Source organism: Betta splendens, chromosome 4, assembly GCF_900634795.4.
Source record: "Betta splendens chromosome 4, fBetSpl5.4, whole genome shotgun sequence".
NCBI classification, from domain to species: Eukaryota; Metazoa; Chordata; class Actinopteri; order Anabantiformes; family Osphronemidae; genus Betta; species Betta splendens.
In genome coordinates, this window is record NC_040884.2 from 1,495,841 (window position 1) to 1,515,130 (window position 19,290).

Consider the following 19,290-nt stretch of genomic DNA (forward strand, 5'->3'; position numbering starts at 1 on the left):
TTGACAATAATATTATCATCAGGTTCATCTGTTCAGTCTAACTCATACCAGACAGCAGCTGTGACTCAAATGAGCTTCTGGTTCCTCAGTTTTAAGTTAATGCTGATGAGTTCAAACCAGCAGTCAATGAGAGTGATCTAGTTTTACGAAGTCTGAAGTATGTTTCACAAGAGTGAACCACCTCCATCTACTGGACGAATGGACCCATTACCTCCAAGTCACAAGAACTCAACAGTGATCATGAGTAAATTGCGTCCTTTATATTTACTATTAAAATTATTAGAAAATTTGGTCTAGTGGCTTAAACAACACACATTATACAATAGTTTATAAAAACTACAAAGTGTTTATGGACACATCTGGGACAAATGTTAGCAAGTTTATTTCCTCATTGTGTGTGTTTTGGGGCTACTGAATCCTCAAAATCCTCCTACCAGGCTCAAACAGCGACAGGTAAAAACTGGCACAGAAGCAGGCGAGTGAGGAGACGTGGTCGTTTTAAAGAACGAGCGACAGGAGCTTCAGTGCAAGAGTTGTGTTTTATTGGTTTGAATCGTTGAAACAGCACGACAGACGGGAAACGACAGACAGGACTCAGATCTTGTTAAAAGCTGCTACGTCAACACTCTGGACCTGAAACAGCAGAAAGACAGGTTACGTGTAAGTGAGATTACAGTTGGTGGAAAAACCTGAAAACACGATACAGGAAATTCAATTGCTGCTGCGTTGCTACGTTTGGGTTCAAATGGAAACATCCAGCTTCAAGCTCACTCGAGCCACTACGTTGTTCCACATTCTTTGTCCCATCAGTAAAGTCGAGAATATTTTTCTCCCAAATGAAGGATTCTGAACATAAACTGAAGCTCTTCCCTAAATCGAATTACTCAAAGCCAGTGTTAGCGCTTTGCTCCAGAGACCAGACACAGTACGTACATAATCTTCAAACTTGGTGATCTCCTCCTCCAGCATGTCCGTTCCCACTTTATCGTCCTCCACTACACACGCAATCTGGAGCTTCTTGATGCCGTAGCCCACAGGGACCAGTTTGGACGTGCCCCACAGCAGACCGTCAGCCTGGACCGAGCGCACACACTCCTCCAGCTTCCCCATGTCGGTCTCATCGTCCCACTGAAAGAGGGGAGGAGCCGATGAGACGCGGCGCCACACATGATGAGGTCTGCGTGTGGGGAGTGGACTTACAGGCTTGACATCCAGCAAAATGGAGGACTTGGCGATGAGGGACGGGCTTCTTGGCCTTCTTTTCTGCATATGCCTTCAACCTCTGCTCCTTGAGCTTCTCTGCCTCTTCGTCATCACTGCCGAACAGGTCGATGTCATCGTCGTCGTCCTCCTCCTCCTCCTCAACCGGAGCGCTTGATTTTTGCTGGACGGTGGTGCCCTGAACAGACCAATGGTTACTCATGATTTTAAGTTCTACAGCCAAACTGGACAGACTAACACTTACGTTTGTGTAGGGGACCGACGCAGCAGGAGCTGGAGTCACGGCCGCGGGACATTTCTCCAAAACCGCTACCCGACATTCCAGCTTGGAAAGTGCTGCCCTCAAGTCTTCCACCACTAAGGAAACAGAATGAGTCGATGCATACGTCCATAAATAAGTCTTTTCCTTCCCCTGAGCACTAGTTCTAGGCATGTTCTGATCTGTCCATCAGCTTCTTTGCACGTGTGTGACACAGCAGCCGACCACCTTTATGTAAGCTCTGGTTCTCCAGCTCCAGGCTCTTGATGCGAGAGACGATTTCCCCCTGATCAGCTGTTCCGCCGCCACCGCTCTGCACAATCATACAACACAAAGAAAGAACATGTGAGTGAGAGCAACATCTACAGGAGAAACCACACCGCTGTCAAATCCATGACTGACCACAGGGGCCACACGGGAACTCACAGCACACGGCCAGTCTACAGCCACAGCACAAGCTGCAGACGGAGCCTCCGTGAAACAGACAAGCAGCTACGTGGTCAGTGTCTGCAGCAGCAACACTACATCAAATAAAGCTGGAGTGAGATAATCAAACCAAGCGTGGACGTCAGCATCATCTGGGATGAAGCCAATGCAGCACAGGAGCTTTCAGTGAAAGTCTGGAGTCACTTACAAGCTGGAACTGAGGACTCAAGGACGGGTGATCAGACCCTCTGCTGCTCAGCGAGGTCTTCAGCTGAGTGAACGCACATGGAACAGGAAGGTGGAATGAGACGGAATGAAGGTGAGCTACTGACGAACGTTGGACAGAAAGCGACAGTGTGGAACCTGTCTTCACCTACTAGAGCTGCTGGCGTGTGACGTGTTAGCTGTAATAAGTCTGCCCCTCAGTCACTCTGTGTTCTAGCTTTAATAAACAGAGCATACGAGTCCAGACAGGAATCATAATGATGCTGAGGAAGTGATCCTTCATTTGCAGATGATCAGCAGAGGCTTTATTCAACCATCTATAAAGGACATTTAGTCTCACACCTGTTGTGGACATTGAAGCCACTGTCTCTAAAGCCATACTTACTCCCGCTAGAGATTTCTGGATGTTCTCCCGGGCCCGAGCGATGTCTTGCAAAATGGAGTTGGCACCAGCATCCTTAAAGACCAGAGACAGAAGACATGACATCAGTGTCCAACGTGAAGACGTCGCAGTGAAGGGAAGCAGAGGACAAAAAAAAAAAAGCACCTTGGAAGTCTGCGCTGCCTGAGAGCCTCCATTCATGCGTTCGTAGAAGCGCCGCTCAGCTTCATCATAGCGCGGTTTGTCAAACCAGATCCTCTCCCAGCCCAAGAACTCGACGGCACTCATGGTGCTACAGAAAAGAGAGGGAGAAAGGATGAGAGAGGACATGCGAACAGGTCATTAGAGGTCAACAAATCAGACCTAGACTTTTGTGGTGGTTCCATTATGTACTACCTATTAGCTGTAAAATCTTAATGTCAGCTTTTTAAACAGTATAAATCCCTCAGACAGACACCAGAACTCAACACAACTAATAAAAAACACAAAATAAGACGCAACAAGAACTCATACTCAAAAATATACAACAAATAAATGAGCTACAACAAAGGGAAAAAACCGGGATGAGCAATGAGAAACGAAGGGGGCAACACAAGATTAAAGGAAGACAGAAACCATGGACGGTGAAATGAAACATCTGGAGCTGCTCCACTCTGGCAGTTGGGTCAGTTTGCTCATACTTGTCCCTTAACGAGGTGCTGGATGAGGCGGCGGCTCCGGGCCTTTGGCTCTTCTTCACTACGGCGGCCTTGCTCCCTCGGTAACCATGGAAACGGCTCTCTGCAGCGTCGTACTGCCATTTGTCCAGCCACACCCGCTCGCTGTCTGGGTGGAGGAAGTGGCACGCGGCCGAGCCCGGGGTGTCGTCGGTCTGGACTTCGGCCGGTTCCTCTTCTTCCTGGATCGGGTGCAAAGCGTGGAAGACTTCCGCTTTGCCCAGTTGAACCACCCGCGCTTCCTCCACCACCATCTCCTCTTCGTCCTGTTCTTCCTCCTCCTCTACAAGGCACTGAGGGTGTTCGCTGCTCCTGGAGGTGGAGGCAGAGCCGGGCCGCTTGGTGGAATTGTTGCCGTACAGGTTCTGGTAGAAGGCGGCTTCAGCTCGGTCATAAAGCGGTTTCTCCAGCCACACGTCTCTCAGCAGCTCCACCGGGAAACGAGGCAGCCCGTTGATGGACTGTCGACTGGCCGGCGGGACCGCGGGCGTCACAGGAGTCGCAGGAGTCGGGGCTAAAGACTGATAACCTTCATCCGGTGTTCTGCTTGGAGATGCCAGGTCCAGAGAGTCTGGGACGGACTGGGCCGAGCCTTCAACGAAGCGGCGTTCTGCTCGATCGAAGGTCGCTTTGTTGACCCACACTGCCTGCACCACGTGGTGACAGGCCACCTGCTCCGCGTGGAGGCACGCGGGGCCTGAGGCGCGTGGAGGAGGCGGCGCGGGCCGGACCCGGGCCTGGTCCCGGGCCGGGCTTGGGCCGCTGGTCCCATGAGCAGCGCCTGCCAAGCAGCGCTGGTAGAGGCTCTCGGCTCGCTCATAGACGCTGTGCTCAAACCACACGTTAGCGCACTCGGCCCGCAGGCCCATCAGAACCGCCTGTGGGTCGGAGGGCGGGCGGCTCTTCTTGCTCGCACTCTCACTGTCAACCTTCCCGTCAGAGCGGCTCTCGGGGTTAGACGAGCGTTTCCTGCGACGCCGGCTTTTCCCGCTGCGTTTGACGTCTCCGTTTAAGCTGCCGCTCTCTGGGGACGATGACGCAGCGTCTCCGTTTCTCTGACCCGACTCATTCTGGTTCCTACACCCTGGTGCCGCGTTTGGAGGCTGACCGGGCTGCGGCTCGGCAGCGGCCGAGCAGTGGGGGAGCTTCTTCTCAGACATCTTTGATCCAATGCAGGAAAGAGAGAGAACAACAGGTACAGGCTTCTGGGTTAGAGACACAGTAAGGTTCAACAGGACAAGGGACGGATCTACAGCGGCTTCAGAAAGTAGTCTTCACTGCATTTATACCGGTGGATTCTGTGTAGTTAATCCAACATGACTTCCACCGAAACAGCAGGAAACTGATCTTCAGGCTAAAACTTCTGGCAAAGTGGTTTCTAAAATGTATTTAAACACAGATTTCAGATCTGAACTTGTACAGTGATCAATCAAGAGTCAATTGTTCATTTTAAATCTACCAAGTAGTGAGTAAGTGAATGGGTCTGACCTACTTTCTGAAGCTTCTAGGACACAGTGCATATGTAGTAGACCTGCACTCAACTAAATACTGAGCCTGATGAAGGGAAACACATGCCAAGAGTTAACACGCTCATGCAATAGGCCCTGTCTACTGGCTTCATTTGTGCATTGTGTCAGGAAAGGTGAGTAGTTATTAGTAGTATTTACACTAGTCTCAAGATTATTAGACATAAATAAAATAAACTTGCATCTGGATTTTAGTAAAGATTCCAGATGAGGTTCTTGTGAAGACAAATGCTGTACCTCTTATTACGCGGAGGCTGGCGTATACTCATGTATGGAAGGACCGACACAATGCCACAAGTCAAAGATGTGGAGGATGATGATGATGATGGATGTAAAACACACCAGCATGCAGACGCATGAAATGTTATGTCTTCTCTCCAAGTATCCTAGACATCCCATAATACATAAGCTAACATGTGCCATGCTGTTATGTTTAACAGGAAATGCTTTCCCATACAGAGGTTTTAACGTTGAGCCGCCATGTGGGGAAATCAGTTCCTGCCAGACATCATAAAATCACATTGACGTCATAACTCACCTGGTCCTAAAGGTGCTGCACTCAAACTAGTATGAAAGTCAAACGCTCAGCGCGTTCTTTTCATCCAGTTAACCGCAAGCAAGACATGAGAGAGACATTTAACAAATCAACAACTTGCAAAACAAATCGAACCAATAGTGGATGTGAAAAACAAAGGCCGCGGAAAGATTAGTCACTGAAAACATGAACGGTGTTCAACGTGTGACCCTTTAAACCAGTCACGCTCTGGGAATAACCACCACGATGGAGCCTGAAGCGTCACCTGCTGTCCACGACAGCTCCACTGGATCCACGGCTCCTCTGTGACCTCCACCATAAACACACAACTTCACTCTTCCGCCAAGTGCTAGACAAGAGCTCGGGCTGAAGCTTCAGAGCAGATCCACGCTGTCAACGTTCCTAATAAAGTGGTCACTGCTTGTTTAATTAGCATTAAAGCCCTTTGAGCGTCGTGTGGTTCACTAAAGATAAACGAATGTCCGTCTACCGGTTCTGCCAGAGATGATGGAGACAAACCAAGCTGCCATGAGGCATGTTACACAAAAAAAGATATGAAAAGGCAGCGCACCCTCCTGTCATCGTCACAAGCTAAGCTAAGCTAAGCTACGCTAAGCTGCTAGCCTCGGTGTTAGCCATCTTCCTCTCTCTTTGACTGGGGCCCAGCAAGGACAAACGCCGACAGTTAACATCGGTATTTCGTAGACACGAATACGACGCTGTGTATTTTAAAATGACACACAAACGCGCCCACTTCATTTTGACGTTTGTGTCAAACCGCGGAGCCGGTGACAGCAGCTGTCCTAGCTAGCTAGCCGTGTGCTAGCACCGGCTAACGCAAGCGAAGTCCCTGCAAATCATCAGTGGTCCCAAAGGTTTTCTGAAAAGAGACCGGGTCCATTCCCCGGACCGCACCGAACCCATGGCTGTAGGTCAGCGTCGATCCAACTTACTGTTGTTTCTGAGGGTGAAGATCCGGGCCGCGGGATGAAACGCGTGTTTCTCCGAGCGTGTGCGACAAGGGAAGGAGGAAGATGAGGAAGAGGAGGATCAATAGACGCTGGACGCTTTAAGACGGCCACAAAAAGCGGCCCAAATGAAAGGACTAGCGGTTTGTTTTCTGGAAATGCCCGTTGGTCCTGCGGTGAACGATCCAGCAGAGACAAGAAACATTTGGGCAAATTTATTTTCGTAAATTGTTAATTGTTTTATTGTCTAGTTTGTCATTAAACTAGAAACTAGTTCCTGGAACTCAGTGATGCTCAATTTCCTTTTCGTCCAACAAACAGTCCAAAACGCCAGGAACAAAAAGCGGAGATGAGTCAAACATTTGAATGAGTCGTTTCTTTGGCCTGATTGACGTGTCACGTGCTGTATGAAGCGTCCAGCATCAGCACCAGACACGTGTTCAAAGGAGTGACCATCATCACAGAACTCCATGTTTTACACTGAGCTTTCAAAGGCCGATCCCTAATCTATTACCTAAATCAAATATGACACAGCGATGCTCCAATGAGACACTTTATCAATATTTACTCTACACACTTGAAGATGTAATTATCTTTGTACACATCACACAAACCCAGCAGTTCAATGGAAACTGTCTAAAACACGTTGAGTCAGTAAACTATACCAAATTTAAATTTGGGCTTCATTTGAACAAATATAAAATATACACATGAATACATTCACACAATCAACTTCCATTCTGCACTCCACAATAAATGCACATCACAACTAGTAAGGCATTACTCCACACTTGAAGTTTCCATAAGTATTCCTTAGAATGATGCTACAAAGGCAGAGTCCCCTTCTTCAGTGGCCATCAGTGTTTTATTCCCTCTTTGAGCTTCCAGCCTTCAATGAGTTTAAATCAGACTAAATGGGACTTCTTTCATATCTGGGTTCTTCATACTTACACTGTTGATTTAAAAACAAATCACCCTGTGCATGTATCAAATTATTTACTTGTTACTGTCAAAGTAAATCTCTGCTCAAAGGAAATGCTCCTGGTCAAAAGGATGAACTGCACTTGTCTGGGCGTAAACGATCAGACTGGGGAAACACAAATGAGTGAAGTCTCTGTGCTCCTCTGGGACTCCTTGCTTCCAGGCTTCATTTTCTGCTTGACCTCCGGCCGAGCTCCCGCGCCCTCTCGGTGGCAGACTCCACGGCGCTGATGGTCGCCGCCCTCACGCCGCCCTGCTCCAAGGTGTGGAGCCCGTAGATGGTGGTTCCACCCGGGGTGCAGACCTCCGAGCGGAGCTGAGCCGGATGTTTCCCAGAGTCGCGTAACAACCTTCCGGCTCCCTTCAACACATGCAGCACAATTTAATTCATGTCGGTGGCAATGATGGAAAAAGGCTGATAAAACTGGACCTAAACACGGCTCTGTAAGAGACTAGTCGATGCTTTGGTTCCGTATATCTGCCTGTGTAACGGGCCTTACTGACCACAAGAGTCTGAGACGCGACGCTGTGGGCCAGGGCACTGGGCATGCCCATTTTAACAGCTCCTTCTGCCAGCGCCTCTGCAAACAGATACACCTGCAGAGGAAATATCTCATCAACAAGCAAGATCAAGAAAAGGTTCAGAGGAAGGAAGGTTTTCTAAAACGTGCATCTCCAGGAGCTGGAACAGAACAGTGGGTGCGTTTCAGTGGACGCTGATCCACTCAAACTACTCTACATCCTTTGGCCCAGACTAAACTAATACAGGCTTTTTTTTGGCATTTCCACCATTCCACAATAAGACATTACAATCAATCAGTAAGTGTACGTGAAAATGAAGGGATCACTGATTGGCCTGTACTGAGGTCCGAAGGCTTCACACACTCACGAAGGCCACTCCGCTGCCACTCAGGCCTGTGTGGATGTCAATCCAGGCCTCAGGCCCCTCCTCCACCAACCCACATCGATGCAGCAAGGAGCGGAGCAGCGCTCCGTCCTCCTGTTTTGCGTGGGACCCCCTGGCAAAGAGCAGAGCCCCCTCCTGAACCACACACGGCAGGTTTGGCATCAGCCTGATGGCGACAGAGTTCTCTGGAAGGAGCTTTGAATCAGAAGAAAGAGGATAAAGGAGAGCATCACAGAACGGGCTCGCGGCTGCACGACGGCCACATCGCACTCACCTCCTCCAGCGTGGCCAGCGTTACTCCTGCGGCGACAGACACCACCACGTGTCTGTCGGTCACATGCGGCGAGACCTCGTTGAGAACTGGAGGAACCAGGTGAGGTTTGACTGCCACAAAGACTACGTCAGACCCACAGACCACCTCTGCGTTGGAGTGAGTGACAGAAATACCGAGCTCCTGAAAGACACAGGACTGTGTCACTCACACCCCACGTCCACGGCCACAGGTAAAATCCACCACCAGCGGAACAAAGATCTGATAAGAACAAGAGGACACGGTACCTGAAACCGCCCCAGGTTCCTGGAGGACGGCGCGCTCACTTTGATATTGACAGGAAGAACATTTCCTGCAGTGGAAACATGAGCTCGTCAACACTTCCCCCCAAGCGTTCCCGTCCAGGCACACGGTGCCAGGGACCCACCTGATAAGATGCCCTTTGTGATGCCGTAGGCCATGTTCCCGGCACCGAGGAAACCGATCCTGAGCTGCGAGTCCATCTCTGGGTCCATTTTAATCTGAAACGAGAGCAGAGGACGCGATACAGTGACAAAACCAAAACGCCACATTTCATATTTACACAAATCCAAGGACGGAATCACAGGACAACCTGCAACACAGCGACAAGACGAAGACAGATTCAGGTATAGACACTGGTCACCGGTTCAAGTATCAGGTTCAATACTCATCTGCATCATTTCATAGTTTACTAGAGACACGTGTAACAACATTTTCAGTACCTGCCGTGACTCTAGTCCTTAAAGCCACACGTCTGCTTCATCGCTGCAGCTCAGTGTTTCAATATAAAAATGGAGGTTTGGACAAAGAACAGTTCCTCTGTTCCTCCACTACCTTAAACACCTCCATGTGGTGGTGATGCACAGACACCAGCTGATCAGGATTATGATACGTTAGATGCTGGTGCAACTATTTAACACTCTCTCTTGATTTGCCTGTTTCAGGTCTACTGTAATGTAGACCTATAGTACCTGATGATCTTTATATAAGCATCATGTCCAATGACACCTCAACACGTGAGACAGTGTAAATGTGACACCACCGATCTCCCGTGAAGCTGAATGGGAGCACACACATCAGCAGGACTGACGATGAAGCGGCCGCTGGGTCAGTAAATACGCGTCTCTGTGTTCGCTCTACACGCACACGCACATTTACAGACACACAGCTGATCGGATCATGCACCTGCACAACACATGCAGGACTGACTGAGCGACTACGTGTCGTCTGCGGTATCACCCCTACAATCAAATCCAGGTTCTGGTTCTGAGTTTCGGGGTTGTTCTGGGCGCTGTTGTCGGGACAGGGCTGCGGCCAATGCAGCATCGACGCTTCGCCGTCCGAGTCCTCCGTCACGTCATCGTTCCTGTCAGCGTTGACGCCAGCTCCAACCAGGGGGTGTCTGGACTCCATGATTGCGACCATTGTCTTTTCGTACCGCCACCAGCCCTGTATTTTGATGGGAGCCGGGGAATCGGGCTCCCTCTTGCACTTGTAGTACGCGCTTTTCAGAAGTTTCCAGCGGAACTTCAGCTGGTCCACGGATCTGTGGTACCCGGCCGCTGTCATCCTCCGGTGCGCCACCTTGAAGAGTCTGTTATTCCTCACTTTCCTCCCGTCCAGACATTTCTTCATGTCCAGCTCCTTCAGGATCTCAAGGAAAAGCTCCGTCTCCTTCACGTCCCAGTTCTGTTTCTTGATGCCAGCCTCGTCCATTGTTGTGATAACGTAGCCTCGCTGGCTCCGCGGCTAGCACCCGTTAGCCCCACAGCGCAATCTTCACGCGGCTAGGTGGCTAACTAGCATGTCCGGGAAAGAGCTGCGCCGTTGCTAGCTTAAAGCTTACGCTGCGTCTAGCATGCAGGTCGCAAAAACAGCGCGAGTAAAACGTCTAAGATCTGCATTTGAAAGACAATGGCTGAAAACTAGCCCCGTGGCCGCATGTAGCTGTGGATGGCTAGAGAATAATCCAAAACAGATTAGATTAGAAATACATTGCACGTGCTTCTTGTTGACTGGACAACCATAAAGTAGCGCGGAGTGACATAACACGGTGTCAAGCGATGCTGTGAATGACACCCGCTAGCGAGGGCAGTAGTGAGAATGTTTATTCACCTGATGTTTCTCAGATTGCAGATGTCCTACGGTTTGTAAAGCGCAAACAGACGATTAAATCGAGCTGTCAACCGCGTCGGAATCACAGGAGCATCCACACACCAACCAACCAGCGGAGCGGCCCCTCGGTTGGTTTGATTTTCTACCTTAAGCGCTGACGGTCCAGGCGGGCGGTGCACTTTGCGTCCTTAGCGACGCGCTCCAGTGACATCCACATGTCCCACTTAATTTCCAGATGTAATATAAATCAAGCGCACCCACGCCACAGTTTCACTCTTAAAATGCCTGCAATTCCATTGGCCGCTCTCTTGACGCGTAGTGCGGCCCCAAAATCAACTGTCATTTCGATCAGCTGTGAGAGACGCGGGGTCCGCGCGAACAAGGAGTCTGCAGCAGCAGCAGCACCGCACAGGTACGAGGTCTGCAGCTTTAGTCAGGAGCAAATGACGGCGACGGGCTGTGTTTGGAAACAGTTCTTGTCACTCTTTGGTCAAAATAAACGAAACGGGGGTTGTTTGCGTTTTTCTTAATTTGTTTAATTTAACCTGTAAAACGCGCCGGGCCTTTGTTATGAACAAACCTTTTTATTGTAATGATACTAAGCGACGCTTCGCTGCTCTGCGCATGTGCGCAGGAAACGTGCCCAGACAAATCCTCATTCAGACGTAGGAGCGAAGTGGCTCCCGCACATCCACGGGCGTCATGCGGCTAAAACGGCTCCGTTTGATCAGATCCACCGTATTTAAAACGAGGAGCCACAACACATTAATCCAATCGCCTCCAGTTCCAACTGTGACGCGATAATAAACCAGTCTCCGCCTCGGCTGGAGGACGTGTTGGCAGCTACAACCTGAGACGCAGTGATGGACAGGGACACGTTCACAAAGGCCACATTCTTTGGTCAGAATTGAGGATTGGTGGATTTTGAAGAATGAAATCCTAGAACACGTGGTCCCTGAGACGTTTCCACATTTCTTGCAGGTACGCGTTAAAGCGCAGCCGTCGACGGAGCGTCGGACCTGAAGCGCTGAGACGTCGCGTCCTCAACGGGATTCCTCGGACGCGGCTTCCTGTCGCGTCCTCCTCCAGATATGAGCCCGCGTCTCCTCCTCGGGCTCGGCCTGCTGCTCTGTGGGTGGCCCGCGGTCAGCGGCCTGTTTGAGTGGTTGAGGCGGCCAGAGGCGCCGGAGGCTGCGGCGGCCGCGTCCCCGCCGGCGGCCGCTCCAGGACGTCCGCGGAAGGACGCGCGCTTCGAGATGGCCACCGCCGATGAGACGTTTCTGGCCGAGGCCAAGCACGTGGAGCTGAGTGTGCTGGACACATGTCATCACAGGGTAAACACACCAGAGCTTTCAGCTCCGCAGGTCGGCAGAGTGACGTCACTCGGCCCTGTCGGAGCAGCGACGCGTCTAGTGACGCCTGTGCTGCTTCCAGGTGGTGGCGGAGCTGCGGACGAACTGTGACAGTCTGTCAGAGGAGCAGCTGGCCAAGCTGGGGGTGCTTCTGTTCAACTGCCAGGCGGAGGTGGAGGGCCGCCGCACGTTCGCGTGCACCGAGGACATGGTAAGAACCGCCGCGCGGCGGTGTCCGCTAGTGCGGCGTAACCTGAGCGCTGACTGTTTCAGACCATCAAAGAGTGCACCACTGACATGGACGCGGACACGTGGAACGCCTACCACATCGTGAGCAACCGCGCGCGCTCCGTCTGCTACGCGACTCGCCAGCAGCTCTTTCGGCGCCGCGCGGAGCAGACGGTGAACGCTCTGATCTCCACGGCCAGCAGCCAGCTGGAAGCGATGCGGGACCTGAAGGTACGGGCGAGCTGCACGTGCACGCGGCCAGCGTGGGTGGAGCCGCTGTGAACTGATGGTGACTTCACAGGAGGGTCAGCTGGAGCTGCGCGACCTGACCGCAGCCTCTCTGCACGAGCTGCTGGAGGGACACGGCGCCCTGCAGGCGCAGCAGGGGGCGCTGGGCCGCGGCCAGGAGCAGCTGGAGTTCTCCCTGAGGGACAACCTGCAGCGTCTGAGTGAGGAGAAGGCGCTCATCGCCTCCGGACAGGAGCTGGTAGCTCAGCTCATTGTGGGCATCACCCAGAGAATGGGTGAGGTGGCGGCGCCTGCTCCGTTGTTTGACGCAGCAGCTCCTCTGTGCATTTGAAATATTACTATCAAATGACCATGGCCTGCTCTCTGTCCCAGAGAATGTGAGTGACCTGATGCAGGTCCAGGGCTCGGAGGTGCAGCACAGCCACAGGGCGATTGTTCAGGACCTCGCAGATGTTCGACACCAGGCTCAGGACATCTATGAGAAAATAGGTCCGAAAGCCACATAATCCAACGGGTGCCGTTGGTACAGAATGACTCACTAATCCTCCTCCACCTGTGGCTGATCAGACCACAGCATGTCGGAGTTCCTGCAGTACCAGGACCGGACCTCGCAGTACTACTCGGACCTGATGACCAAGCTGCAGCGCATGAACAGCACGCTGGGCGTCCTGCTGCACTACCTGGACAGCATGCAGAGCCGCGTGGACGAGCGGCTGCGCGTGATCCAGGGCTACCTCTGCTGGGCGGGTGAGTGAGTGAGAGGGCGAGTGGGCGAGTGAGTGAGTGAGAGGGCGAGCGGGCGGGTGAGTGAGTGAGTGAGAGGGCGAGCGGGCGGGTGAGTGAGTGAGTGAGAGGGCGAGCGGGCGGGTGAGTGAGTGAGAGGGCGAGTGGGCGGGCGAGTGAGTGAGTGAGAGGGCGAGCGGGCGGGTGAGTGAGTGAGAGGGCGAGCGGGCGGGTGAGTGAGTGAGAGGGCGAGCGGGCGGGCGGGTGAGTGAGTGAGAGGGCGAGCGGGCGGGCGAGTGAGTGAGTGAGAGGGCGAGCGGGCGGGCGAGTGAGTGAGTGAGAGGGCGAGCGGGCGGGTGAGTGAGTGAGAGGGCGAGCGGGCGGGTGAGTGAGTGAGAGGGCGAGCGGGCGGGCGAGTGAGTGAGTGAGAGGGCGAGCGGGCGGGCGAGTGAGTGAGTGAGAGGGCGAGCGGGCGGGCGAGTGAGTGAGTGAGAGGGCGGGCGGGCGAGCGAGTGAGTGAGTGAGAGGGCGAGCGGGCGGGTGAGTGAGAGGGCGAGCGGGCGGGTGAGTGAGAGGGCGAGCGGGCGGGTGAGTGAGTGAGAGGGCGAGCGGGCGGGTGAGTGAGTGAGTGAGAGGGCGAGCGGGCGGGTGAGTGAGTGAGTGAGAGGGCGAGCGGGCGGGTGAGTGAGTGAGTGAGAGGGCGAGCGGCGGGTGAGTGAGTGAGTGAGAGGGCGAGCGGGCGGGTGAGTGAGTGAGTGAGAGGGCGAGCGGGCGGGTGAGTGAGTGAGTGAGAGGGCGAGCGGGCGGGTGAGTGAGTGAGTGAGAGGGCGAGCGGGCGGGTGAGTGAGTGAGTGAGAGGGCGAGCGGGCGAGTGAGTGAGTGAGAGGGCGAGCGGGCGGTGAGTGAGTGAGAGGGCGAGCGGGCGGGTGAGTGAGTGAGAGGGCGAGCGGGCGGGTGAGTGAGTGAGAGGGCGAGCGGGCGGGTGAGTGAGTGAGTGAGAGGGCGAGCGGGGCGGGCGAGTGAGTGAGTGAGAGGGCGAGCGGGCGGGCGAGCGGGCGGGCGGGCGGGCGAGCGGGCGGGCGAGCGGGCGGGCGAGCGAGCGGGCGGGCGAGCGAGCGAGAGGGCGAGCGGGCGGGCGAGCGGGCGGGCGAGCGGGCGGGCGAGCGAGCGGGCGGGCGAGGGAGTGAGAGGGCGAGCGGGCGGGTGAGGGGGCGGGCGAGGGAGTGAGGGGGCGGGCGAGGGAGCGAGTGAGAGGGCGGGTGAGGGTGAGCGAGGGCGAGCGGGCGGGTGAGTGAGTGAGAGGGCGGGCGAGGGAGCGAGTGAGAGGGCGGGCGAGCCCCGTCTCCGCCCACGTCCCGCTCACGTCCCGTCTCGCTCACGTCCCGTCTCGCTCACGTCCCGTCCCGCTCACGTCCCGTCTCCTGTGCCTGCAGGTCTGAGCCTCACGGCCTTGTGGACGTGCGTGGCTCACACAGGCTTCCTGCTGCTGGGCGCCGTGCTGCTGAGCTTCCTGCGCTGCCAGAGCTTCTCCCGGGTGGCGCTGCTCTGCACCGTGCCGCTGAACGCCGTGGCCGAGCTCAACCAGCAGCCGGCGCTGGACCTGCGCGGCCTCAGCCTGCTGCTGCTGGCGCTGTCTCTGGGTGCGCATCCACAGGTGCCAGTGACGCGTCGCGGTGTTCTGGGGGTCGATCATGTGGTTTCCCCTGTTTGCAGGTCACTGGTCCATGAACCGGTTCTTCGCCTGGTTCTCCCGGATCAGAGGGAACCCGGCTCCTCCAGCAGCGCTGCGTCACAACGTGGAGCCGCAGAAGCGGGACCCGTCGCACCGTTCATATCCACAGTTCTCTACGCCTCAGAAGTACGTGTGCCGCATCAACGCCGGGCTCAGGAAGTGCAGTAAGACTGACGTGGTTTTGGTTGAGTCCATGTGATTTGTCCTCAGGAAAGAGAAGGACGGCGTTATGGAGCAAGAAGAGCTGAACCAGCACAGCTTCATATCAGGTTGGGTGTAGGTTGCAGCAGGGGGTCTGGGTCGGTCCTGGTCCAGGTTGGTCTGGGTCATTGGCCTCCAGGACCCCTGCTGTTTACAGGTTCCATACCATTCCTCTTGATCCTCTTCCAGACCTGGGCGTCTCTCTAGTGTCGCCGTCTCACAAGAAACCAGTTCCAGAGTCGGGGTTCATGCCTGTGGTGGGTGCAGCCGCTCGCGGGCTCACAGGGGTGAGCAGACGATGCATGTTGCAGAAAGCCAACTCCAGCTGGGTTTGGGTCCTTTGAATCCCTGGTGGATGTTTTCAGGCTCTTCTTGATGACAACTCCCCGAGGAACCTGGGAAGCGTTTTTGATGTGGTGAATGACTCCCGTGACTTTGTACGGGACTTTCGAAGTCCCACGCCGTCCATCAGCAACAGGTCAGTGAGTTGCCTTTCGTTTTTTTACATGAGCGTGTGGATATGACTGAGGCAACGCGATGTTTTGCTTGCGGCAGCTCTCTGTCAGGCCGGCAGCTCTGCAGCGGTATCACAAAAACAGGGAAGGCCTGTAAGAAGAGAGCGGTGCCGGGACAGGAGTTCTGCCACGTCCACGAAGGAGGACACTCCTCCTACGTTCACTCCTGAAAACGTCCTACTTGAAAGTGCTCTCACCTGTTTGTGTCTTTGTTAAACCGTCTGCTTGCTTTTAAGTTTAAACTGGTTACACTCTTTTTTTTTTAATGCTTTTACTGTTTGATCATCTAAATTAATAAATGTCTGAAGCTGTACAGTTTAACTTTCGTTTTTCTTTATGGAAAGATTCATACAGAACAAACACATTGCAAGTAAAATTTATTTTGCTCTTTTGCCCAATATCCTGAGTAAAAATGGGCCATAACCTAATTTCTGGCCACGACGTAATTCCAAACCCTACCTTTTCAAAGGTAACACAGTAATAAACCGTCACCCAGTCCCAGATTGATGCAGTCAACAGAACCAGAACAATTAACACTACTATAGTGAATAAACCCTCCACACACGTATTGGAGCACGCTTCATTTCTAACTAATGGGAAACAAGTCCGTGCAGATAAATGCAACACATTAACGTGATGCAGACATAGATTTAAGTTGGTGTATTCAAGGCCAAAGATGGAAGCAGGTGAAGCGCGTTGCTCCGGCTCAGTCTTCATCTTTTCTTCCATCAGAGGGCAGTTATATGGTTTTAAGACATTACTTGCGGGCGATGTCATAGTTGGCAACAAACCAGTCACACGTCTCTTTTAAAGCTGTGAGAAGAATAAACTGATTAAGCTACAACCTGATACAGGGCATCGCTTGGTATTTCCTGACTTTCTCACATGACACAAACCGTGTTTGAAGGGCGTGAAGGTGAAGTCTGGCAGGTAGCGGCACAGCTTTGAGTTGCTGGCCGTCTTTTTGAATTGTCCGTCTGCTTTACTGGTGTCGTACTTGAAATGAATTAAAGGAAATGTGCTTTGGAAAGTTACAATGATTGTATGTATGTGTATATATCAACATACTAATCATCACCACCAGAATCAAATCTGATGAGACAGTTTAAAACTCTTGGAACATTACTTTACAGGTTACAGGACAGGAAGGATACGACTACTTCTCCTTTAAAGGCCAGCGCCTCAACAACTGACTCTGCTGCTTCTCTGATGGACACTTCATCCTCCTCTCCAACTGGAACCAAGAGACACTACATCATAATCACAGTTTAGTTTGAAATTTTAACTTTAATGTTGGGTCTCAACTCACCAGACAGAATGATGGGATCCACCTCTGAGTAGTCTCTCAGGACCCACAGGAAGAGACGAGCCAAGTCTAGAGAGTAAATGAACTGCCTTCGAGGAGAGCCGGAGCCCCAGACCACCAGAGGCTTGCTCTCCTCTAACCAGGAAGACAGATGGAAAAATGGGCTGTTTGAATCCCTGCTGCTACTACCCGGCTGCTTCACTCTACTTGCTTACAGAAACCTGAGCGGCACAGAATTAGAAGTTAAAAGTGGGAGGTGAATGTAACTTACTTTGAGCCAGGTAAGCTTTGTGTATGAGGCCTGGCAGCACGTGGCCATCCTCGATGCTGAAGTTGTCATGAGGACCAAACACGTTGGTAGGAATCACAGCTGTATAGCAGCGCCCGTATTGCTGAAAGTATGCCCTGTCAAACACCATTCATCGTCGTTTACCTCATGATCACCTCAACATTCACACGTTCAGCCTGTCTGCGTTCACACACCTGTTTTGAACATCAATCATTCTCTTCGCGTAGGAGTAGCCGAAGTTCGACTCGTGAGGTGGACCGTTATGAATCTGATTCACAGAAAATAAGTTTAAACAGCATTTACTAAAGAGGTAGTGTCCAAAGTATAAAGCAGTTAGGATCTAAACAGATTTTTACCATGGTTTCATCAATAGGGTAGGTTGTTTTATCTGGAAAGATGCAGGTGGAAAGACATGACACCACCTTGACGACACCCACTTCATGCGCTGCCTGCAGCACGTTATCATTAATGTAGATGTTGTTTCTCTGGACAGAACAGATGCAACAGTAACTAAAGACACAAGTGTACATAGCCTGTGTTAAAATAGACCCCAACAGACGCTTGTGCTGTGCCGATAGCACAGACAGCTGACCACGGCTCCTTCGTACCCAGAAGTCCAGGTTGTGCCGCATGTTCTTGAACAGCCCTCCGACCATAGCAGCCAGGTGAATCACATGTGTAGGCCGATGTTTCTGAAACACAGCCCGTGTCTCCTCCATGCTCCTGTACAGAGGACACAACAACCAAGAGGGAAATGAGCCTGAAGCTTCACACCCGCGTAACAGCAGCTCGCTGCAGCCACTCACATGAGGTTGGCATCTTTGGAGGAGAGGAATGTCCATTGTTCTGCCTGCCTGCACCCCTCTTCCTGGCTCACAACGTGCTGTATGGCCTTCCCCACCAAGCCCGAACCTCCTGTCACCAACACCCGCATTGGACTGGAGCGATGTCCCTCACAGCTTGTCTAGAAAACAGAGGACACAGAAAAACAATGCTAAACGGAATACAGAGGGTAACACTGAGGACCTGCAAGGTGTATATTTAGACCTAAGGTGATAAAAGCATAACCAAGTGAACAAACAATACGAACACCGTTAAATTAGATGGTTTCACTAATCATTCCAGGGCTGATGGTGCTGATGCTTCGCTGGCAGCGTCTGTAGGAGGCCGCTGAAGTAGGTGTCATCGGTTTGAAGTAAGGAAGTAAAAGCCACGTCAGCTCAGCGCAAATATTATAAAGCAAACACACCGATTACCAGCAAATGCATACATACAAAGTACAAAAAAGAGTCGTGGAAGCTGGAATTGACGGTGTGTGAAAGCAAAACCTCAACCTCCAAACAACGGACCGCAGTAAATTATATCAGTGTTTGGAGAAACGTTTATGAGCAGCAATAACAAAGTAAGTTACTATGTCAAGGCTAATGCTAACGTTAGCAGCCGCTGTCACGCCCACTGGTTGAGGCAGTGTTATTAATGTGGTACGTAGAGCACTACGTTACAGTTTCCTCTTTCGAGTTAGTGCTAATTCATCTGAACAATATCAACGACGATCTGCGTTAAATGAAGAGAGTAGTTGATTCTTACCGGTTAGAAGAGAACTCCAGCTCGGCACCAAGCTTCCGGTGTTACGACGTCTTCTGACCACCTGTCAACAACTTACTGCAAGTTGAATCTGTCACTAGAAAAATATTTTACCACAAGACGTGGTTTCAAATTAGATTTGGCATAACTTGTAATTTGGCATTACAAATGCGATGTAGTATTTTACTAACGAATTTAGTTACCGGTCTCTGGATCCGAACGTCAACTTCCGGTGTAACACCAAGTTTCGCCTCCGCTGCAAAAACGTGTCAGGTGGATAAACTTGTTTAACGTGTTTTCTACGTCTGCAGTTTTTGTGCGATCTTTATGATAACCAACGCAGTAACACAGGAGTTGTCCCCCTTAAACAACAATAGATGAGCCCATTGGAGATTATATAGGTTTAGGGACTTGCGTGTTTGTGACATTATTTTGGTCATTGTTGTCGCCTTGTGGTCAGAAGAAGAAATGCAGCCACTTTGCTGAATCCTCGATGATTCCTTATGAAAATTTGTTTCTGGAAGGTGTTGTCTTCAGATGAGCTCGTTCCAGGGAATC

General features: G+C 52.1%; 3 protein-coding genes and 1 pseudogene across 10 annotated transcripts; 1 reads left to right on the forward strand and 3 right to left on the reverse strand.

Annotated features, from left to right (window-relative positions):
* Positions 1-520: 520 nt before the first annotated feature.
* LOC114854106 (uncharacterized) lies at positions 521-5,247 on the reverse strand (annotated as a pseudogene).
* A 1,550-nt stretch (positions 5,248-6,797) lies between these two features.
* On the reverse strand, positions 6,798-10,838 carry pycr3 (pyrroline-5-carboxylate reductase 3). 6 transcript variants are annotated; one of them, XM_029148209.3, is made up of 7 exons: positions 10,700-10,838; positions 8,845-8,938; positions 8,705-8,769; positions 8,421-8,600; positions 8,129-8,341; positions 7,744-7,836; positions 6,798-7,600 (listed from the first exon to the last, which is right to left on the reverse strand). In XM_029148209.3, the coding sequence occupies exons 2-7, from the start codon at positions 8,930-8,932 to the stop codon at positions 7,406-7,408; spliced, it is 834 nt and encodes a 277-aa protein (XP_029004042.1). In that variant the 5' UTR covers positions 8,933-8,938; positions 10,700-10,838; the 3' UTR covers positions 6,798-7,405. The 6 variants fall into 6 exon arrangements, with proteins under 6 accessions (XP_029004042.1, XP_029004041.1, XP_029004037.1 ...); XM_029148208.3 differs by lacking the exon at positions 10,700-10,838 and adding an exon at positions 10,554-10,688; XM_029148204.3 differs by lacking the exon at positions 10,700-10,838 and adding an exon at positions 9,624-10,470.
* Positions 10,839-11,210: 372 nt separating this feature from the next.
* On the forward strand, positions 11,211-15,874 carry bmb (brambleberry). 2 transcript variants are annotated; one of them, XM_029148201.3, is made up of 13 exons: positions 11,211-11,453; positions 11,535-11,887; positions 11,988-12,116; positions 12,179-12,364; positions 12,435-12,657; positions 12,755-12,871; positions 12,950-13,129; positions 14,539-14,745; positions 14,819-14,963; positions 15,048-15,106; positions 15,228-15,325; positions 15,404-15,516; positions 15,594-15,874. In XM_029148201.3, exons 2-13 carry the CDS (start codon positions 11,645-11,647, stop codon positions 15,721-15,723), a joined length of 1,830 nt encoding a protein of 609 aa, XP_029004034.1. In that variant the 5' UTR covers positions 11,211-11,453; positions 11,535-11,644; the 3' UTR covers positions 15,724-15,874. The 2 variants fall into 2 exon arrangements, with proteins under 2 accessions (XP_029004034.1, XP_055364169.1); XM_055508194.1 differs by lacking the exon at positions 14,539-14,745 and having other exon boundaries at positions 11,211-11,887.
* Positions 15,875-15,913: 39 nt separating this feature from the next.
* Positions 15,914-19,117, reverse strand: LOC114854112 (GDP-L-fucose synthase-like). Of its 2 annotated transcripts, XM_029148212.3 has the most exons (11): positions 18,936-19,117; positions 18,736-18,829; positions 17,955-18,112; positions 17,757-17,871; positions 17,505-17,633; positions 17,343-17,416; positions 17,131-17,264; positions 16,863-16,994; positions 16,708-16,787; positions 16,450-16,549; positions 15,914-16,366 (listed from the first exon to the last, which is right to left on the reverse strand). In XM_029148212.3, exons 3-11 carry the CDS (start codon positions 18,080-18,082, stop codon positions 16,311-16,313), a joined length of 948 nt encoding a protein of 315 aa, XP_029004045.1. In that variant the 5' UTR covers positions 18,083-18,112; positions 18,736-18,829; positions 18,936-19,117; the 3' UTR covers positions 15,914-16,310. The 2 variants fall into 2 exon arrangements, with proteins under 2 accessions (XP_029004045.1, XP_029004046.1); XM_029148213.3 differs by lacking the exons at positions 18,736-18,829; positions 18,936-19,117 and adding an exon at positions 18,241-18,670.
* Positions 19,118-19,290: the final 173 nt, after the last annotated feature.

Excerpts from the sequence above, each read along its gene's own strand:
- bmb (XM_029148201.3), top strand. The coding sequence starts at position 11,645 with ATGAGCCCGCGTCTCCTCCTCGGGCTCGGCCTGCTGCTCTGTGGGTGG. Across the intron at positions 12,365-12,434 it reads AAGCGATGCGGGACCTGAAG|GAGGGTCAGCTGGAGCTGCG; the intron begins GTACGGGCGAGC and ends GTGACTTCACAG. Across the intron at positions 15,107-15,227 it reads CCAGCACAGCTTCATATCAG|ACCTGGGCGTCTCTCTAGTG; the intron begins GTTGGGTGTAGG and ends ATCCTCTTCCAG.
- LOC114854112 (XM_029148212.3), bottom strand. The coding sequence starts at position 18,082 with ATGCGGGTGTTGGTGACAGGAGGTTCGGGCTTGGTGGGGAAGGCCATA. Across the intron at positions 17,634-17,756 it reads GGCACAACCTGGACTTCTGG|AGAAACAACATCTACATTAA; the intron begins GTACGAAGGAGC and ends TGTTCTGTCCAG. Across the intron at positions 17,265-17,342 it reads ATGATTGATGTTCAAAACAG|GGCATACTTTCAGCAATACG; the intron begins GTGTGTGAACGC and ends GGTGTTTGACAG.
- pycr3 (XM_029148204.3), bottom strand. The coding sequence starts at position 10,154 with ATGGACGAGGCTGGCATCAAGAAACAGAACTGGGACGTGAAGGAGACG. Across the intron at positions 8,601-8,704 it reads GGAACCTGGGGCGGTTTCAG|GAGCTCGGTATTTCTGTCAC; the intron begins GTACCGTGTCCT and ends TGTGTCTTTCAG. Across the intron at positions 7,837-8,128 it reads GTGGCAGCGGAGTGGCCTTC|GTGTATCTGTTTGCAGAGGC; the intron begins GTGAGTGTGTGA and ends TTTCCTCTGCAG.